At 40.9% G+C, this 22,103-nt stretch overlaps 1 protein-coding gene across 3 annotated transcripts in view; it reads right to left on the reverse strand.

The window, feature by feature from the left end:
* Positions 1-22,103, reverse strand: part of OSBPL3 (oxysterol binding protein like 3) — a 199,543-nt gene that overhangs the window by 36,310 nt on the left and 141,130 nt on the right. For 2 of the 3 annotated variants that reach the window (XM_027539354.1, XM_027539353.1), the window contains 4 exons: positions 19,491-19,598; positions 11,092-11,226; positions 8,150-8,243; positions 3,601-3,851 (listed from right to left, as the gene is read on the reverse strand). In XM_027539354.1, the coding sequence (XP_027395155.1) occupies positions 3,601-3,851; positions 8,150-8,243; positions 11,092-11,226; positions 19,491-19,598 (588 nt within the window). The remainder of the gene's footprint in view (positions 1-3,600; positions 3,852-8,149; positions 8,244-11,091; positions 11,227-19,490; positions 19,599-22,103) is intronic. The other variant, XM_027539355.1, reaches the window with a different exon arrangement.

The raw sequence follows: 22,103 nt of genomic DNA on the forward strand, positions 1-22,103 counted from the left end.
CCATCCCTGGGATTCTCCAGACAAGACCACTGGAGTGTGTTGCCATTTCCTTCTCCAATGCATGAAAGTGAAAGTGAAGTCACTCAGTCATGTCTGACTCTTAGCAACCCCACGGACTGCAGCCTACCAGGCTCCTCTGTCCGTGGGATTTTCCAGGCAAGAGTACTGGAGTGGGGTGCCATTGCCTTCTTCTAATCAACTATACTCCAAGATAAAAAAAAATGTTTAAGAATAAGCATCCTAAGTTTAAGCATTTGCAATTTGGTATTGTAGAAACCAAAAAAACTCATCTGACCAAAGAAAATCTGTGGGAGTCATTTCCTGAGCCTGGGTAATGAGTCATAGGACAGAACACAGTAGCTTTCAAGTAGTTTTGTTTTTCTTAGAAGAAAAATGAGAACTCAAAAAGCAAAAGAAAGGACTTCCCTGGTGGTCCACTGGATAAGACTCCATACTTCCAATGCATGGGTCATGGGTTCAATCCCTGGTTGGGGGAACTAGATCCGAAATGCCACGTGGCATGGTAAAAAAAAAAAAAAAAAAAAAAAATTTTAAAAAGGAAAATTGTAGGTGAATATGAAATGAGAAGAATCTTACTGGCCCTGGCTGTGAGGGTCTCAGCGTTTCACACAGCTCCCCTTGCAGGACACTGAAGAGCCACAGTACAGGCCCACCTCATTTTACTGTGCTTTATTGTGCTTTGCAGAAACTGCGATGCTTATAAACTGAAGGTTTATGGCAACTTTGCAGCAAGTTTTTCCAACAGCATTTGCTCACTTCATGCCTTTGGTGTCATATTTTGGCAATTCTCACGATATTTCAAATTTTTCCTTTAGCAGTGAACATTTTTAAAATTAAGGTATGTGAGTGAAAGTCACTCAGTTGTGTCTGACTCTTTGCAACCTCATGGACTATACAGTCCATGGAATTCTCCAGGCTAGAATACTGGAGTGGGTAGCCTTTTCCTTCTCCAAGGGATCTTCCCAACCCAGGGATCGAACCAGGGTCTCCCACATTGCAGTCAGATTCTTCACCAGCTGAGCCACCAGGGAAGTCCAAGAACATTGGAATGGGTAGCCTATCCCTTCTCCAGAGGATCTTCCCGACCTAGGTATCAAACCGGGGTCTCCTGCATGGGCTAAGAATTTGCCTGCAATGCAGAAGACCGTGGTTTGATTCCTGGTTTGGAAAGATCCCCTGGAGAGGGGATAGGCTACCCACTCCAGTATTGTGGCCTGGAGAATTCCGTGGACTGTACAGTCCATAGGGTTGCAAAAAGTTGGACACGACTAAGCAACTTTGACTTCACTTGATGTTAAAAATTAAGGTATAGATATTGTTTTCTAGATACAAAGTTATTGCATACTTAACAGACTAAGTATAGTGTAAACATAAGTTTTATATGCACTGGGAAACCAAAAAACTCATGCAACTCACTTTATTGTGATACTTGCCTTATTGAAGCGGTCTGGAACCAAATACACAATATCTCTGAGGTATGTTTGTATTCTTTTGGTCTTTTGAGAGGGAGGCAGGCAAAAAAATTAAACCTAAGTAGCAATAGCAAATTTTCCTTTCTAATACTGAGTAAGAATCTCAATGTTTCCTCTTCTCTGCTTATTTCATAAAGTTTCTTATATTGGGGAAAAAAGCTGGATACCTTTCATAAATGTTCACTAGTCATATAATTTTCAATGCCTTTTACAAGCTGAACCCACCTTACCACCTCATACTAGAGTGTATAAACACTCTAGAGCAGCTGGAGAGCTTATTAAATCAACTTGTGCTCAATTCAGTCTGTTCTTGAAACTTGGGTATCTGTTCCTCTCTCTGCTTCCTCAGATGTCTGTTTTCTGATTAGCAGCAAGGTCACGTGTCTATATGGAATGTTGAGTCACCCCTGAATCACCTTCACAATTTAATAGAACACATGTTGAAAAGAACCTGGAATCATTCATGATGCAGGAGGAGAAAGAAGGGAGGGAGCAGGCAAAACAAAGCATCTTCCTTGTGGGCTGGCAACATGAGAGAGAATGTCTGCAGGGGTAGAGCTGACCCTCATACTTGGAGCAGCAAACCTATTACGTGGGCTAGGCTCCTCCCTAATGCTTTTCTGAACTTTCCTTTCTTAATGTATTGGTGCCTTTCCTCAAACTACTTCTCAAGGTCAAATGACTCCAATCAATCAGCTGACATCCTAAGGGTCTCTAAATTGCTACAAAAATGAAACACCTTTAAAAATGCTTTCATCTTCAAAGTCAATCATGCTCTTTAATGAAAAGCACTGTCCACAAATGATAACTTTTAACACTTTCCTTGGAATCTATTTACCTCCCTTTGTTCATAGAAATTCTCTGGGGGAAGAGTAACAAAGAAGACAGAAAATAAACAGCTTGTTTTTCTCTCCTACTCCTATTATCATTAGTATCAGGAAAGAAAATCTCTTTGAAGGGCGAAGTCCCTGGAGACAGTATGGGATGAGATGGGATGTCTCTTTCAACCAGAAATTAAGATTTTCCCTTAATCCTCAAATTACTGAAGAAACTGAAGTTTTAATGAGTTTAAACTGCAGAATGTGCACAATTTAGAAAACAAAGGCATCCTCCACCAGTGAGAGGGTGATGTCTGGCTGGATCCCTGGAGCTGGAGGTGAGCCCTCTGATTCAGCCAATCAGCAAATGCCCAGGACAGAGATGCTGAATGTGGGGGAGGACCCTGATGTGCCAGCATCCCACACAATGAGCTTTCTGTTGAGCAGGTAACATACCAGAAGGCAAAAAGAGGAAGAGGCACTCACTTTTGAAGAGCAAATAGCCACAGTCACAGAAAGGGTTGAGTTGGCCACAGTCTTATCACCAAGGTACCCCTGTCCTCTGTCCCCACAAGGCAGGGGAAGGATGAGAAATTCTTGGAGGCCCCTTTATTGGAAGCCCCATTACTTGATTAGAACCGATACTAAGTAGAGAACAAAAGATTAATTTTTCTAGGATGATTTTTATCCTTTAACTTATTCTATAGAAGAAGAGGTGGGGAAGGGGAATCAACTATATTCTGATAAAAACTGATTTAAAAATAAAATAAAAAAAAATAGTGGCAGGGGGAGAAGAATCTTTCTGATGTGAAAACCTCTTCTGTGACTGAATGATATTTTCTAAAAATTCAGGGCTAACAGGACAATTTCAAAAATAAACCAAAACTTTCTCATGGGAAATTTACCCTGGACAACAAAACAAAAAAGAGCTCAAAAAATTAAATTCTCCCCACTCAGGGTAGTAAAAACAAACACTCAGACAGCCCTCAAGACATGTTTTCCAGCCAGGCAATATCAGAACAATCACATGGAAGGTTCTAGAGAAAGAGGAAGCCCAAAATCACAGAGCAGAACTACCCTCAGGCAGCAGCTGTTACAGCGAAGCCGCTCTCAATGGCCATTCCTGACCAGGTGACTGAAAACAGCCAGGCAGAGCTAGGAAGCGGAGGTGGCTGGGAAATGAGCCTCTCTGATGAGTAATCCAGGTGGAAAGCAGAGGGACAGGAGCCCTGCTACGCCCGCAGCTCAGCTGCGAAGGCAGGCCAGTGAGTGGCAGGGTGCGTGCTCACCATCCTTTCCAGGGCGTTGGGCAGCTGGGCGGCCTTGTCCAGGAGTTCGCTGTACTCCAGCTCCTCGCAGAGCCTCTGCAGCGTGTTGAGGGGCTCATTGAGCTCCACCGGCATGGCCACCTTAGACAGGTCCTTCCCGATGTTGTTTCTCAGGATGTTCCACAAGCTGATGTTACTGGACTTTGGGCACGGCGCGGGCAAACACGTCCTTCTTTTGGACCTGGCTTCCCCCCCACTGTCGATCACTGGCCCTGAAAGGGAAATCAGCCTGGTTGCCTTATAAAGATTTTCATTTTATTTTACTACTGAAAGGAAAAAGGAATCCTCCTTACTGAGCAAGTACACAACGATACTGTTAATCTCAATTATCCAGAGTATAACTTAAAGTCAGACAATAAAAAGAATCTTAAGCAGCTAAAATGGAGCATCTGAAATTATAAACACTAAAACTCATGGACTTTCTTCGCAGGGAACTCTTCATGCTACTGCTCAAAAGCTAGTTCTTCAGAGTTTATATGCACTGAGGGTAATATTGGAAACTGGACTGCTATGCCCAGAGTAGGTTACTTCTGATCTCCTTAACTCTGTTTAAAAGCACTTCAAGTTTTGATGAAAATTTTAAAAAATATTTTAAAAGATCATTTCAAATTCTGATAAAACAATTGTGCATATTACAGGAAAATTATAAAGGAAATAAAAGTCATCTATTATCCCACCACCTGGAAATAGTAGCCATTTATATTGGAGTATTTTCATTTATTATTTTCTCCATACAGTTCACAATGTTTGTAGAGTTTAATGCTTTGCTTAATCAGTTAAAATAAATATTTTTCTATGCTACCCAGAATTCTTCTAAAACAGTTTTAATGAATGTAAAACAATTTCATGCTACGAATAAGTCCTAATTTTTTTAATCATTCATCTATTGTTGGACTTCTAGATTTGTTTCAGTGTCTTGTTATGATGAAAAAAAGTAGTTAATGTACATATTCTTATATATTTGATTGCATCTGATTATTTTCTGAGGACATATAGACGTGGGATTATTATGTCTAAGAACTCAAACATTTTCAGACATTTGATTCATGTGAGCACGTGTGTGTGTGCTTAGTCGCTCAGTCGTGTCCCACTCTTGCGACTCATAGCCTGCCAGGCTCCACTGTCCATGAGGGTCTCCAGGCAAGAATACTGGAGTGGGTTGCCATTTCCTTCTCCAGGGGATCTTCTCGACCCAGGAATCAAACCCAGGTCTCCTGCATTGCGGTCAGACTCTTTACAAACTGAGCTACGAGGGAAGCCCTCATATGAGCATACTGCTCTTCAAAATTTCCCATTTATCAGCAAGCGTACCAGTGTCCATGTTCTGAGGTCATTCTAGGCTTGTCAGCATTCATTTTGAATTCTTAGCAAATCATTAGGTGAACAGTGCTATCTCCTTGTTTTAACTTACATTTAAAAAATTCCTATTGTGACTTGGAATGTTTTCATGAATATTCTTTTCTGAATCATCTGCTTTCCTATTCATATATTAAGACATAATCTTTTGTTTCTATATTTGCTTTACAATTTAATTGCCACTTGACATTTATCTTTAACATTTGGCCTACACAGCTTTTTAAATGAGTGAAACATTTACGTCTTAGATATTTATACCCATCAATTTTTTTCATTTGTGACAACTTCCATTACTTTATGCTCTGAAATTCTTTTTCCACCCCAACACAACCTATTTTCAAAAGAAACCTTTTGCATTATACCAGCATATGAGAAAATGGTATTTTATTTTAAAGTCAATCACTTTGAATAATGAGGCTGCTTTGATGAACAGGAGAATATGAAAGTGAGGTCATACTTTGAAGTCTCATGTTAATCTAAACATGCAATTAAATTCTGAATTTGTTTCAGTTGCTCAACATGGGCAAAAATCAACTAAACCGCTGCAAATGATAAGAGTCTTTAAAAACTGTGCTCCCTGTAATCTCAAAATACTTTGTTGTAAAGAAATATTACACTACTACTGGAGAAGACTCTTTGAGAGTCCCTTGGACAGCAAGATCAAACCATCAATCCTAAAGAAAATCAACCCCAAATAGTCATTGGAAGGACTGATGCTGAAGCTCCAATAGTTTGACCACCTGATGCAAAGCACCTACTTACTGGAGAAGATCCTGAGGCTGGGAAAGATTAAGAGCAGGAGGAGAAGGGGGTGACAAGAGGACAAGATGGTTAGATGGCATCACAATCAACAAATATGAGTTTGAGAAAACCCTGGGAGATAGTGAAGAAAAGAGAAGCCTGGCATGCTGCAGTCCAGGGATTGCAAAGAGTCAAACACGACTTAGCAACTGAACAACAATACTACTACTACTAATAAAGGCTAATACATGCCTAGCTTTTTACTCTGTGACAGTCTTTCAAGCACTTTACATATATTGTTTCACTTATCCTTTGCAACAACCTCTTGAGATAAACAGTATTATTGGCCCCATTTTACAGATGAAGAAAACTGAGGCACAGAGAACTTGAGAAACTTGCCCTAGAACATATAACCAGTGAGTGGAAGAGCTGGGATTAACTGAGGAAATCCAGTTCCTAAATCTATATTCCTAACCATTGAACCCCCACATAGCACCCAATGCAGTGACAGAATTGAATATGTGCATACTGATCTGGGCAGGTCGGTGAGGGGTATAAATTAATAGGAAACATTCTAAATACCTAGCTTTTACTAAGGATTCAAAGAAATTCTAGTGTGGTAATTTTTCAAGACCTGGACCCAATCCTATTTCCTTCTGTAGGAAATACTGTGTCCTAAGATGCAAAGGTTATTTCTACATATAATCTTTTCAGTAGAGTACTGATATGTAGAGATCTAATCTTCCAATTATTGCCAAAGAAGAAAGCTGGGTTTGGCCCAGTGTTTGTTCAAGCTAAGAAAACATTGGTCAGTACTCTAGCAACATGGCTGTGGAAAAGAAAGAGAACTGGTCTTCACCTCTTAGACATGCTTTTCCTGCTGCTAAGTCGCTTCAGTCGTGTCCGAATCTGTGCGACCCCATAGATGCAGCCCACCAGGCTCCCCCGTCCCTGGGATTCTCCAGGCAAGAACACTGGAGTGGGTTGCCATTTCTTTCCAATGCATGAAAATGAAAAAATAAAGTGAAGTCGCTCAGTCGTGGTGTCAACTCAGCACAGCTGTGGTCTTAGGTCCTTGGGCAAGTCCTCTGTTCCTAACTTTGACCTTTGAACCCTCTAATCCCTTGGTTCCCCTTGAGATCCTTCCTAAGGCCTCAAATAGAAGGAGACTTTGGTGTTTGTCTGTCTTCTTCATCCACAACAAGGGTTCCCATTTAGTGTGGGTATTGTTTGCTAAGGAAATAACTGATGCTTTCTCATTTCTCTTTCAGTTCACCTTTTTGGTTTTTTTTCTCTTTTTTTACAAAAAACAGCATATGAACTTGCTCCTATATGACTGGTCTTTACCTTTGAATCACTGGTTCTCAGACTTTTCCACCAAAGGGTTAATCTCTCCAGAAACAATTCAGGAATGACACAGAGCATAATGAGCTTCTGACTTCTAGCAGGTATGATGCTGGAAGGATGTTCTTCCAGAAGACAGTAAAATTACCTGTCTTTTTTGTAATCCTTCAAAGAGCAGGCTCTTTGGCATTCAGGTAACAACTCATCATCATCGTATTTAACATGTACATACTGAGCTGGGAAACACTGAAACATCAAAAAGGACCTGACATGGTCCTTGTCCTCCGTGTAGATATGAAAAGAGGTGGTGTTCTGGCATAGATGAGCCTACAGACCCCATGCACACTGACTACCAAAACTGGGAGTATTTGATGCTACAGGACTCGTATAAAAACCTGTTCAGTGGGCAGATTCTTCTTAAGGTAGGTCAGCTTCCTAAACAAGCTTTAGTCTGCTTACTCCTAAATCAGAGCTGTTTGGAGACAGCAGACACTCCAGGTACCCCATGGTTCCATCTCACACTTTTTGGGCATCATTTTCACTCTTAAGATTAACCAGAAATAAAAGGACATCTTAGGGTACCTGAAGCTCTACCCCTAAGGGCATAGCAGTTTGTTACTCTCAAATGAGTTATCTTGAAGAATCTGAAACTAAATTAGCACTCAGACCAGACCTTTTACAATACAAGTCCGACAGCATGCCTAGACTATGAAAGCCACTAGATACCTAAAGGCAAAGTTATATTCTAATATGTTTGCAGAAAGTTTAACCACACAAGGAGCATCTGTTAATTTTTGATATTCATATGATGATTCATATGTCCTTACTTTATAAAACAGAAATCCGCATGAGCAGACAAATTTATGTGAATGAATACATTTTTCACACGAGTGCCATGTTTCCACCTAGACTATAAAACCATTGAGGGTGGCAACCACGTCTTAAGTTTCTGATGTAGAACTTGCTCCATTCTCTGTCTGCAGCAGGTACTCCAATATATACTTATTAGTATTCTGCAAAGATCCAAACACTCAAATAATAGTTTGAGATCAAATAATTTAAATCTTACCCAAAGTCTGTCTCTCATTATCCAGATCATTACTGAGATTGTCTAAGGAAAAGTTGTCACTTATGTCACTGACATATGAATCATCTTCAGAAATCTATGGGAAAAAAGGAAATAATATACATTAGAGTAAACAAGCCAGATTTCATAAAACCTTTGCTTCAAATAATCAAATATCTTTAACCATACATTATAAATCTATAGAAATAATTTTGGGTGCTGTTTTCATTAAGCCCCATACACCAGTCTGCCTAGGAGGTGTGGACAGAAAATATGTTATTAAAATTCTTACACATTCTTGATTCATTCTGACAAGGACAACATAAGTAAATTCCAGATTTGAGTCATCATAAAATTCCTATTAATTCAGACTGCTTTTACAGAATTTGTTAGCATTTGAGTAGCATGAGTTACAATTTGTCTTTTAACTATTTGTGAATAGAAGAATCTTCTATGGATATGAATAGATAAACAATATTAGTACTTATAGTGGTTTTCCCCACTTTTTTTAGTTTAAACCACTAGGCCATTCAGGTATGACCTAAATCAAATCCCTTACGATTATATGGAAATGACAAACAGATTCAAGGGAAGAGGTTCGTAACATTGTACAGGAGGCAGTGACCGAAACCATCACAAAGAAAAAGAAAGGTAAGAAGGGAAAATGTCAGAGTGCTTTACAAATAGCTGAGGAAAGAAGAGAAGCGAAAAGCAAGGGAGAAAGGCAAAGATATACCCAACTGAATGCAGAGTTCCAGAGAACAGCAAGGAGAAACAAGAAGGACTTCTTCAATAAAAAATGCAAAGAAATAGAGGATAACAACAGAATTGGAAAAACTAGAGATCTCTTCAAGAAAACTGGAGGTATCAAAGGAACATTTGTGCAAGGATGGACATGATAAAGAACAGAAATGTTAAGGACCTAACAGAGATTAGGAAGAGGTAGCAAGAATACACAGAACTATACAAAATAGGTCTTAACGACTCAGATAACCATCATGGTGTGATCACTGACCTAGTGCCAGACATCTTAGACTGTGAAGTCAAGTGGGCCTTAAGAAGCATCACTATGAACACAGCTAGTGGAGGTGATGGAATTTCGGCTGAACTATTCAAAATCCTAAAAGATGATGCTATTAAAGTGTCACACTCAATAGGTCAGCAAGTTTAGAAAACCCAGCAGTTTCCACAGGACTGGAAAAGGTCTGTCTTCATGCCAATTCCAAAGAAAGGAAGTGCTAAAGATGTTCAAACTACCAGACACTTCCCATGCTGGTAAAGTTATGCTCAAAACCCTTTAAGCTAGCCTTCAGCAGTACTTGAACTGAGAAATTTCAGATATACAAGCTGGGTTTAGAAAAGAGGGACCAGAAATCAAATTGCCAATATTTGTTAGATCATAGAGAAAGCAAGGGAATTCCAGAAAAACATCTACTTCTGTTTCATTGACTATGCAAAAGCCTTAGATTGTGTGGATCACAACAAACTGTGGAAAATTCTTAAAGAGATGGGAATACCAGACCATCTTACCTGTCTCCTGAGAAACCTGTATGTGGGTCAAGAACCAACAATTGGAACAACTGACTGGTTCAAAATTGGGAAAGGAGTACATCAAGGCTGTATATTGTCACCTTGCTTATTTAACTTATATGCAGAGTACATCAATGCAAGATGCTGGGGTTAATGAGTAACAAGCTAAAATCAAGACTGTTGGGAGAGATTATCAGTAACTTCAAATATGCAGATGATAAAGTGAAGAGGAACACTTCACTAAAGAGCCTCTTGATGGGGGTGAAAGAAGACAGTGAAAAAACTGGCTTAAAACTCAGCATTCAAAAATCTAAGATAATGGCATCTGGTTATATCAGTTCATGGCAAATAGAAGGGGAAAAAGTGGAAACAGTGACAGATTTTCTCTTCTTGGACTCCAAAATCACTGTGGATGGTGACTGAAGCCACGAAATTAGAAGACACTTGCTTCTTGGAAGGAAAGCTACAACAAACCTAGACACTGTATTAAAAAGCAAACACACCACTTTGCCAACAAAGCTCTGTATAGTCAAAGCTATGGTCTTTCCAAGAGTCATGTATGGATGTGAAAGTTGGACAATAAAAAAGGCTGAGCACCAAAGAACTGATGCTTTGGAACTGTGGTGCTTGAGAGTCCCTTGGACTGCAAAGGGATCAAACCAGTCAATCGTTAAGGAAATAAACCCTGAATATTCATTGGAAGGACTGATGCTGAAGCTGAACTTCAATACTTTGGCCACCTGATGTGAACAGGTGACTCATTGGAAAAGACCCTGATGCTGGGGAAGATTGAAGGCAAAACGAGAAGAGGGCAGGAGAGGATGAGATGGTTGGATAGCATCACTGATTCAATGGACATGAGCTTAGGCAAACTCCGACAGATACTGAGGGATAGGGAGACCTTGCTGCAGACCATGGAATTGCAAAAAGTTGGACACAACTTAGCAACAGAACAACAACAAGAAATCAGTCCTATAATGAAGAGCTAAAATGACCAGTACACTCACTCAAAATATAATTATAAATTATAACAATAATTATATATTATAAATTACTACAGATCAAATTCAATGCTGAAAAAATATATAAGGGGCTAACTTCTGGCCCTGTATTGCAAATAATACATTATCAAACAGCTTATAATCAAAATCATTAAACTACAATTGAAAAGAGGTATAACAAACCAAGTATCAGTAACAGAAACCAGGGTAAGCCTAATACTTACTTTCACAACCTTTCTCCCCTAAGATTTTTTATCTTTTTATGACTTTTGTGGTATAACTTATAATAAGATCCTTAGAAAGTAATGATAAAAAGGGGCCATTGAGCTCAGTGTTTCTCAATTATGGCTATTTACCGAATGAGTAAAGCAGCAAAAGATTTTGGGGGCAACTAACTGAAAACAGTGTTCGTACCTCATTTTCTGAAGAGCTTGGAGACAACAGAACTTCCTGGGCATCAAAAAACTCTGAGAGAGAGTCAGTGATGGACAGTCTGCTTTCATTGGAAAGCTGATGGACCAGAGCCCGACTATCATCTCTGGAGTTTTCCTGTTGGAAACACAAAACCAAAAATGCACATATTTAGAAACAGTTTCAAGAAAAGCAAAATAAACAATTGATTTCTTACATGATACACAAGGTCACAGGCCCAGGCTAACAAGCAGCTATAAGCAGAGAGCAGCTTCAGAGTTGAGGACAGGCAAACCTCACCAAAACACAGTGAGAAGTGAAGGTCTCCCCCAAAAGGCCCCTTGTTTACAGGCACCATTACAGCTCAGACACACACAACAAACCTCAAAGCCAAAAAAAAAAGACTGCAGGTCAGTTTTCATTCCGCTTAACTCATTATAGACCAGGGGATCTTTGCAGAAACTAAGGCCTGTGGCTGGCAACTCGTTATGTAAGTGATATTGATATGTCTCCTGTTAATAGCATTTAGGTAACAAAAGATGTATGAACACATCTCTGGTCAATCATGTGTTCAGAGGGGGAAAATTCCAACACTCTCTGAATCCTCTTATTCTCTACCACTGCAGGACGTTTCCTTTCATCCTAAAATTTCCTCTGAATTGTACTAAATGCACGTCCTCTCATGGCTGGTTCAGACCAACACAGCTTTCCCCTGCCTCCATTCTCTCCCAGAGACCAGAGTGCTGCCTCTGAGGCATTCTTTGACAAATGAGCAGTGTGTTTCAGTCCAGAAGTGCCCCTGGTGGCAGATCATCCATTATACATGGATGAATGAGATCAATTCTCTTTGCGTCTTTCCAACCACACTGACTCTGTGAGGGAAGGAAGTCCCCAATCCCATTTATAAGCCTCTCCCTGAATAACAGGATAGAATATCAGCATTTTCTCCTCCTGTCACTGAGCCTGGACATTTGCTATGGGAAGTATCTAAATACTTTGGGAATGCATTTTCTATGCTATTTGCAAGTGAAAATTTAACTCAAGAAATGAGCACTGTGCTGCTCATGGTGGGATATGATGATGAATAAAACAAGGTTTCTGGCCTGAGTGAGCCAGGCACTCAACACAAAAGCACTAAGGACGTGGGCAGGAAGGAGAGGCGATTCCGTTAAGGGGCTTTGGTTGGTGAGGGCTTCACAGAAGAGGTGAGGCCTGATACCTTAAGGAAGGAGAATGGATTGAGGATGAGATGCTCTGATTCCTTTGACTCAGAGAAGATTGTTGTCTGAACATCCCAACAGCTCACTTTTCTCATAGGGCTGATAAAGGAGCTGCTTCTATATCCTTATGTATCTGATAAATGAGTCCCAGAATAACCTGGGAAAGAAATGTTAACACATAATATCTTTCCAGAAGTTTTATGAGAGCAGGACACACTCCTCAGTCTCCTAAGATGAGGGTGCTATGACCAGAGGGCCCCAGCATTTGTTCATAATTGGTAATATCAAGTGGGCAAGTGACTGCTTAATGGAATGTTTACCTCAGGAACACATTTCAACGTATATCCCTTTCTCTTCTAGCTGAGGCATTTATTGAAAAATCCCACCCATTTTAACATCCCTACAACCTTCCATCCCAACAAAGACTTAAATCACGTTAAGATCTATAAATAAGCATCATGGCTGCCCCCTTTAAAGTACAGGTCTCTCCTAAAAGAGGAGACACAGTAATGAATAACTGAGCTCCCTTAACATTCACTGAAACAACAGAACTGTCCTCTGTCTTTGCTGTGTCACCGCCACCTAAGACTCTAATGATTTATTTACTTGTTCTCCTCATTAATTTATTAACAGTCACTCTGGCTCTTTTCTGTATCTCCTTCCTCCCAGGCTGATGGGTCAGAAGGATTTCTTGGCTGGATCAACATTGAAGATAGCACAGCTGGCCCTTGGCCTTCCTGCTGTTCCATCACCCCAGCACCTTCCTGCTGATGCCCACCCAAAACTCCACAGGACTGCGGGGGCCCTGCCCAGTGTCCTGCACAACCCTGGACGGTGGATTAAAATACTGACCTAGCCCGTTTAACTCAAGCATACCCCCTTAAGCTGGGAAGGCGTGAATGGTTATCCGTTTTTACATCACAAAAAGAGAAATAAACAGAGAAGAGAGAGGGAAGGGAACACATAATCCCATCACACTAAATCAACCACTATAGGCATTTTGATAAATTTCTCTCCAATCCTTTTAATACATACATCTTTGTTTTGAAATAATTGTCACCTACCTATCTAATGTTATAAACGTCTCCAAACACTGCACTATAATTTTTAAAAATTAACATTTTTTTATGTTAAAGGTAGTATGTTTTTAAAACAGAAAATACAGAAAGATGTAAATAAATGTCACTTAAAATTCATCACCCAGGGACTTCCTTGGTGGTCCTGTGGTTAAGTTCCTACACTTTCAATGCAAGGACCGTGGGTTCAATCCCTGGCTGTAGAAGTAAGGTCACATAAGCCACATGGTGTATGTAGCCAAAAATTAAAAAAAGAATTTAAAATTGATCACCAGATGTGGCCCCTATTTAGCCAATCAGTCTACTTTCTGTATTAAAATATTTGTGTATAGATTGTTTTTAAGTTTGAAAACCTGGGGTCACTCTGTACACAGTCTTTATTTAGTTTGTTACATTCAATTAACATTATACTATGAACTTCTCCCCAGGCTATTAAAAGTTCTTTGAGACAATGAACTTTAGCAGATTTACCCAAGGTATGTATCACAGAGTAACCATGTATTGGAAATAAAGTGTTTCCAAATTTGTAAAGATGGGGAAGTGGAAGTGTCAGTCACTCAGTCGTGTCCAACTCTTTGCAACCCAATGGACTGTAGTCCTTCAGGTTCCTCTGTCTCTGGAATTCTCCAGGCAAGAATATTGAAATGGGTAGCCCTTCCTGCCCTGCAGAAAGATTCTTTACCATCTGAGCCACCCAGATGATGAACAGGTTTGCAGATGTGTCTTTGCTTGTATGTCATTAGTTCTGAGAATCAGTTCTCAGAGTAGAATTATTAAAAATGTTTAAGGCAAAATATTTATTACCTAATTATATCAAGAAAGAGACACTCTATTTTCTTTATATCTATATAGCCACCGAATTGGAGAAGGCAATGGCACCCCACTCCAGTACTCTTGCCTGGAAAATCCCATGGACAGAGGAGCCTGGTAGGCTGCAGACCATGGTGTCGCGAAGAGTCGGACACGACTGAGCGACTTCACTTTCCCTTTTCACTTTCATGCATTGGAGAAGGAAATGGCAACCCACTCCAGTGTTCTTGCCTGGAGAATCCCAGGGACGGGCGAGCCTGGTGGGCTGCCATCTATGGGGTCGCACAGAGTCGGACACAACTGAAGTGACTTAGCAGCAGCAGCCACCGAATACTATAAGTTAGAAAAATGTTGTTGTATTCTAACTGGTTTAATTTGTATTTTTTTGTTAAGAATAGGTTGAATAGTTTTTTTCTTTAAAAAAATAAACTAGCTTTATACGTATAAATGAATCACTGGGCTGTATACCTAGAACTGACAAGATATTGTAAATCAACTATATGTGTGTGTGTGTATGTATTCTCAGTCCTAGTCCAACTCTTTGCAATCCTATGAACTGTAGCCGCCAGGCTCCTCTGTTCATGAGATTTTCCAGTCAAGCGTATTGGAGTGGGTTGCCATTTCCTCCTCCAAGGGATTTTCCCAACCCAGGGCTCAAACCCCGGCTTCTTGCATCTCCTGCACTGGCAGGCGGATTCTTTTCTCTAGTGCCGCCTGGGAAGCCTGTAAATCAATTATGTGCATGTCGTTGTTGCTCAGTCGCCCAGTCATGTCGGCTCTTTGTGACCCCATGGACTGCTGCACGCCAGGCCTCCCTGTCCCTCACCATCTGCCAGAGTTTGCACAAGTTGATGTCCACTGTGTGTGGTAAATCACTAAGTCAACTGTGCACTTAGTCATGTCCGACTCTTTGCCACCCCATGGACTGTAACCCACCAGACTCCTCTATCCATGGGGATTCTCTAGGCAAGAATACTGGAGTGGGTTGCCATGCCCTCCTACAGGGCATCTTCCCAACCCAGGGATCGAACCCAGGTCTCCCACATTGCAAGCAGATTCTTTACTGACTAAGCCACCAGGGAAGCGCAAATCAACTATAATCCAATTAAACAACAGCAACGACAACTAGCAGTAGAGTTAACACTGGAGGAGGCTAGGGCAGGGTACACGGGGCCTCCCTCTGCACCTCTGCACCTTCCAGTGAACTGACAAATATCACACAATAAAAAATTAATTTAAAAAATTGCGTTTGGTATTTTTTGTGAATAGGGTCTTTTTTTCTCATGTATTTGTTGAGGACTTAAATTACCTGCTCTTACCTGTTAATTATTTACGTATGAAAGTCATTACCACCTATTTAGTATTATTTAAGTCTGTCATTTTTCACTGAAAACAGTTGTTCCTAGTTTATTATTTGACTAATTTTTTCACACACACCACTTCTTGTCCTTAAAAAAAATCCAAATCTCATCAACATGATTTGGTAATTTTTTCTGTTGCTCCCACATTTAGGACATCCTCCCTACTCCAGCCATTTGATAAACATTTAAACCAATATTTTTCAGTTTGAATTTAACTCTGATTCACTAGTGATTTATTTTAGGCTGCAATGGAAAGATTAAACTGCTTTCAAGCTGTGTCAGCCTAACTTATTGAAAAATTCATCTCTTTCCTATTGATTTTTGAGCCTTCTATCATAAATTTATTCCATTATTTTTTTATATAAAATGGTGCTATGCCTGAAATAGTTATTCTGTCCCACTCTTACCCCATTACTGCCATATTTTCACTACTGGAGCTTTACCATGTGTTTTACTTGGGGGCTGGGCCTGTCTTTCCTCGCCACACAGCAGTATGGTGCTGCTGAGGAGACAAGTGCTTGGGACTCATAGAACTGGACTTACATCCCAGCTCTACCCTTTACTCGCTGTGTACCCTGGAAGAACTGTGGTGTTGGAGAAGACTCTTGAGAGTCCCTTGGATTGCAAGGAGATCCAACCAGTCCATTCTAAAGGAGATCAGCCGTGGGTGTTCCTTGGAAGGAATGACGCTAAAGCTGAAACTCGAGTACTTTGGCCACCTCATGCGAAGAGTTGAATCACTGAAAAAGACCCTGATGCTGGGAGGGATTGGGGGCAGAAGGAGAAGGGGACGACAGAGGATGAGATGGCTGGATGCCATCACTGACTTGATGGACGTGAGTCTGGGTGAACTCTGGGAGTTGGTGATGGACAGGGAGGCCTGGCGTGCTGCGATTCATGGGGTCACAAAGAGTCGGACACGACTGAGCAACTGAATTGAACTGACCCTGGAAGAAGTTATTTAACCTCTCTGAGCTTTAGTTCCCCTGTCTCTAAAATGAAATTAGCATCACCTATCTCATACAGTCATGATTAAGATTTTATGAGAGAATGAGTTCAAGTGCATGTGGAATATAGCAAACAGGCAGTTAAAAGAATTGCATTTCCTCTTGTTTTACACTTTTCTTTCAAGTTCTTGCTTATTTGGTCTCTTAAATAGACTTTAGATGTAGTAGGATATTATCCCCAAAGTCACTTGGCCTTTCATTTGGAATTTAAAATAATATAAAATAACCCAAGAATTCATAACCTGGTAATAGTAAATGTTCACATTCAGAAATTTAAAATAGAAGTACTTGATAGGATATGAGAATAATTTTTGATAGGAGGGGAGATTTTAGAATCCAAGTCGATTTTAAAACACCAAAGATGAATAATTTGTGCAGCGAAAAGGTAACAGAAGGGAAGCAAAGAAAGAAAGAGGGCCTAAAAACAGAGTACTCTGGGCTGACCCCAGTGTGGGGACTGTCATTCCCATAGTGTTTGAGAAGCTACCCAAGGAAAGGACACTAGAGTCTGGCTTTCAGGCTTTGGGCAGCTACTTCTACTCACTCTCTTATTTCCTGAAGGCAACAATGGCTTTTCCTTTACTGGGAAAGTCAGCCTGAGTCACTCTGCAAAAAGCAGGATAAAACATGGACCACAGAAAGTCACTGAGAGAGAAACTAGATCAATGAGACAACTGCACCATCAATTCAAGACTTCAGAAGGTCATTGTGGAAGGTATGACCTTGAGGATGTTATGGCTCCTCCTCAAAGGCAATGAAGAGTATTTAACCTTTGGATACATTATTTTTGAGATCAACTTAAGAACATGCATTTAAAAAGAACTTTGATTCTGGTTTCCTTTCCCAAATGCAAATAGCCCCAGGTGTATACATTGAATATAAATTAATAAAGCCATAAGTCAAGGGTCAACTTGCCATTTATCTCTTTAACAGCTTGTTAAATAAATTAATGTGATTAGGTGATAATATGCTACTAAGATCATGGCATCTGGTCCCATCGCTTCATGGCAAATAGATGGGGAAACAGTGGCTGACTTTATTTTTTGGGCTCCAAAATCACTGCAGATGGTGATTGCAGCCATGAAATTAAAAGACACTTACTCCTTGGAAGGAAACTTATGACCAACCTAGATAGCATATTCAAAAGCAGAGACATTACTTTGTCCACAAAGGTCCATCTAGTCAAGGCTATGGTTTTTCCAGTAGTCATGTATGGATGTGAGAGTTGGACTATAAAGAAAGCTGAGTGCCGAAGAATTGATGCTTTTGAACTGTGGTGCTGGAGAAGACTCTTGAGAGTCCCTTGGACTGCAAGGAGATCCAACCAGTCTATCCTAAAGGAGATCAGTCCTGGGTGCTCATTGGAAGGACTGATGTTGAAGCTGAAACTCCAATACTTTGGCCATCTGATGTGAAGAGCTGACTCATTTGATGCTGGGAGGGACTGGGATGACAGAGGATGAGATGGTTGGATGGCATCACCGACTCGATGGACATGGGTTTGGGTAGACTCTGGCAGTTGGTAATGAACAGGGAGGCCTGGCGTGCTGCGGTTCTTGGGGTCACAAAGAATTGGACACGACTGAGCGACTGAACTGAAGTGAACTGATGCTGCCTGGAAACAGGTACCAAACACCAGAGTGCCATGGTGTTCGGCACCAAGCCACCTTCAGTGACAGTAGGCCACCATGACTGAGCCCTGCTTCAGCCAATCCACAGATTATTCAGAAGAGAACCTAGCTGGTGAGCATGTTTCTTTGCCCAGGCCTGAAATGAAGGCCCCTACAGATAACATTTCAGTGTTCTGTCCTGGCGGAGACTCAATTTAGGTCTGGGCTAAAAAGTGATTGAAAAGATCTCTTGGGGGCAGTGAAGATGTAGAGGAATCTCACGGTCAATCACCGGTGTGTATCTCAGATGTGTAACTCAGAAGAAGCCTGCCAGCCCTGAGGAGAGAGGGTACCACCCTCATGAGAAGGGGTTCCCATTAGGTCAGGGCATAGCCTGTGCTTCACATGGAGGTAGATGTCTGAACTTCTTGGTCTGATTGATTCCAGCATCTTATCTGCCCATCACCCAACACAACAACATTGCAAGAAGTAAAGGTATTGTGTCAGGGTTTGTTTTCTTTGCGAACAGAAAAAGGAGGAAGATGTATTAAACATAGATACTCCTTTAAAAAATTTACAACCCTTGTTTCTGAACTTCCTTATTTTTTATGGGCTCAGTCTAATCCACTTGTTAATTAAATATTTAGCACAATTGAGGCAGGCATATAAGAGATGGCTAAAAACTATTTTGACTTTCACTACCCTTTTGTACTGATTTTTTTTTTCAAGTCATCCACTTGGATTTTTCTGAACTTTCTCATTTTAAGCATATTCAAAGAATATTTTGGATAAAATCCCGAGTCTTGAGAAAACATATTTTTAACATACTATAAACTGACCAAGACACTTCAATTGTAATATTTCCCCCCACCAAAGGGTACAGCTGTATTTAAAAAAAAAAAAAAAACAAACACAGGAAATGGAGAAGGAAACAGTCATAAAGAAAGCAGAGAGAGGTTCTCAGAGGGGGAGCTAGGATTCTATCGGTAGGAGAAAGTGAGGTTTATTCAGAAGTAACAGGAGAAAATATTTGTCTCTTAGTCCCCACTCCAGTGGGACTCCCACTCCTATCAAGAGAAAAGCGTGATCCTTAGGAGGATAATGGGGTAAAGAAATAGAAAGGGAAGAAACATTCTAGGGGGAAAAAAGCAGTTTAGAAATGCAGTTGGCAGCGTACTTTCAAGGAGGCCTTGGGAACTGCAGCCATCATGGTGAGGGGAGCACCCCTCCCAGGGCAGCAGGGAGGCTTCAGGGAGGGAGAGACGGCATCGTGTGGGAGCAGGGCGGGGCGACATTACCGGAGGAGAACCTTACCCACCTCTGCCAGACCGTCACCCGACTTGGCAGCAGCAGGGAGGTCGAGGAGCAGAGACTCGGCATGGATTCTGCATAAGCGTTCTTTAAGATCTGTGTTTTGTGCTAGGGCCTGGAACACGTTAAAAATAGTGGGGCTCTGTTAATCAATGGATGTTTCCAAAAGCACAGCAGTAAGCCCAGTGTGGAGGAGCCCTCATGGGGGCACCTCCTGGACTTCTTTCTTGAATGTTATCCAACAGGATACTGGTGCCTGGCAGATACAAGCTATTAAACACTGGGAATGCAGACCCTTCTCGACTCTCATTTCCAGGGATGAAAGTAAGGGTTAGTAAGGCTTTTCTTTCAGTGGAGAAGGAAATCACACACACCTATAAGCCCTTATTGCTCTTGGTTTCTTGGCCCCTCCTCCTCCTCAGCTGCCTTCAGTCTCTTTGAACAGCTCCCCCTAAAGATTCCAAGCTCCTTTCTCATCTGTAATAAAAACGCCGCTCTCACCTCCATGTGACTGGCCATATTTTAATGTTCCGTCACACTGGTTGAGTGGGGTCTTAGAAAGTGTGCTGAGAAGTAAGATTTTGCAGAGGATTAATTTTACTGTTTTATAACATAGGTATTGATTGTTTTATGTTCATTCTTCATGACTAAGATAGTCTATTTAAAAAAAAAATAAAAGAGAGAGAGCTCACTTACCTGGATGGGGGCTAAGCACCAGGGCCCTGGGAAGGGGTTGTGAGCTCTTGTCAGCCCACCTGGACCTCTTTTACTTCTTCTCCCTGAGCAGGTCTGAGTCCCCCGCCCATCCTCCCAACTAGGAAGGTAAAGGAAGGTGTTTTCCTTCATGCTGGTCTCCCCTGTGCTTCATGACCAGCATCCTTCAAATGATCTGTCTTTGAAAGGGACAACTTCACCTGACTGTCTCCTACCCACTCCCACAATCAGTTTCCCAGGCGCCTGTACATCTGTCCATCCTGTCCACCTGCCTTCCTGACTTTCTTCTGAGAAGCTCAGAGCCTTTTCCCATCCATCTGGGTCCATAGGGTATACCTGCTGAGAGCACAGAAGAGTGTTCATATCTCACCCACTGCCTGGATCTCAAACAAGAATTTTGGCTTTATTTTTTAGTATCCACAGTTGGAATGGATTATTTGGAAATTCTGAAGGGTCATTTAGGAAACACTAAGTAAATGTGTCTTAAAGCACACAACTACATTTAAAAACCTCTATGGGGCACTCACTTTGGCCAATATGTTGCTGGCATCTTACACAGTGGCTAGAATAGATAGATACCAGTGGCTAGAATCTCCAGATAGCCTGAAATATATGCTATTTTAGTAGCTTCTCTTTCCTTTGTGAGCCACAGGCAGGAAAAAAAAAAAAAATCACACACAAAGGTTGTACATTCAACACAGATTCATTCTGATAGTCCTGAGATAACTCTCAAATTTTTATTTTTAAAAAACAAGCCTTGAATCTAATCAGGAATCCAAGACAAAAAAAGAAGTTAATGATCATTCTGTTTTATCTCAACTTTCTAATGACTGTGGCCAGGGACGCCAGGGCCAACTGGGTCTCACGGCCTCTACCAGACCAGCAGATTAACAAGATGAAGCTGGACCTCACACAGGAGGAGGGCAGGGAAGAGGAAGACCACAGTGAAAGGGCCATTGGGAAGCCCATCAGAGGTACCTTCTAAATGCACTAAAAGCCAACCTACTTGGAACAATAAGAAATGCTTTCCCTCCTACCCTGGCAACCAGTAATCTGTTTATTATCTCTGTATGTTTGCTTTTCCAGAATATCATATGAATGGATCAGTACATAGTCTTTTCAGGCTGGCTTATTCCAGTGAGCAATATCCATTTATGATTCACTCATATCTTGCATGGCTTGAGAGCTCATTTCTTTTTATTGATGAATAATATTCCATTGGGTGGCTGGGCCACAAAGAAATGACACAAATGAATAAAGAAGTGCTTTTTACCACTAAAAAATAAACTTAAAAAAAAAGTAAAGAACCACACTGCTTCTCTCAAACCAAAGTAGCAGATTGTGTGTGACTGACTGTCCAGTACAATCCAAAAGGGGGTGTTTCTACCTCTTAGCTGACAACATTAAGACTCTAAACATGGAGTAAATCCATGTTATTTTCTATTTCTTTCCAAGATAACATACTGGGAATGTTCAACTGAGTGAATACACCTTTAAGTACCTTACAATGACAGTACGTACCAATGTTAATGCATTAACAATTAACATTATACCAAAAGCATCACTTTACTTCTCTCGGTAACATGATGAGTAGAAAGCATAAGTGGGTATTTTCTAGTTCTCTCATTGCTTGAGTTAGCTTCTGAAAACAAGACCCTAAAATTCATCTCCCCTACCTGACCCTACATAGAAAGTTCAGTATCACTTCAGAAGGTAATTGTGTATGCACACACTCTCTCTTTTCATAGTAAGGATTCTACACAGAAGTAAAGCATAGGAGCAAGTAAGTATGTTCTTTGAAAAGTTCTCCAGCTTTTGAAAGATTTTGAGTGAACAATCAGATATTGTCAGCTATTCAAAATAGAATACCAGGACACTGCACTTCAAAGCAGCCCAGTTCTGAGGA

This window comes from Bos indicus x Bos taurus, chromosome 4, assembly GCF_003369695.1.
Source record: "Bos indicus x Bos taurus breed Angus x Brahman F1 hybrid chromosome 4, Bos_hybrid_MaternalHap_v2.0, whole genome shotgun sequence".
Taxonomy (NCBI): Eukaryota; Metazoa; Chordata; class Mammalia; order Artiodactyla; family Bovidae; genus Bos; species Bos indicus x Bos taurus.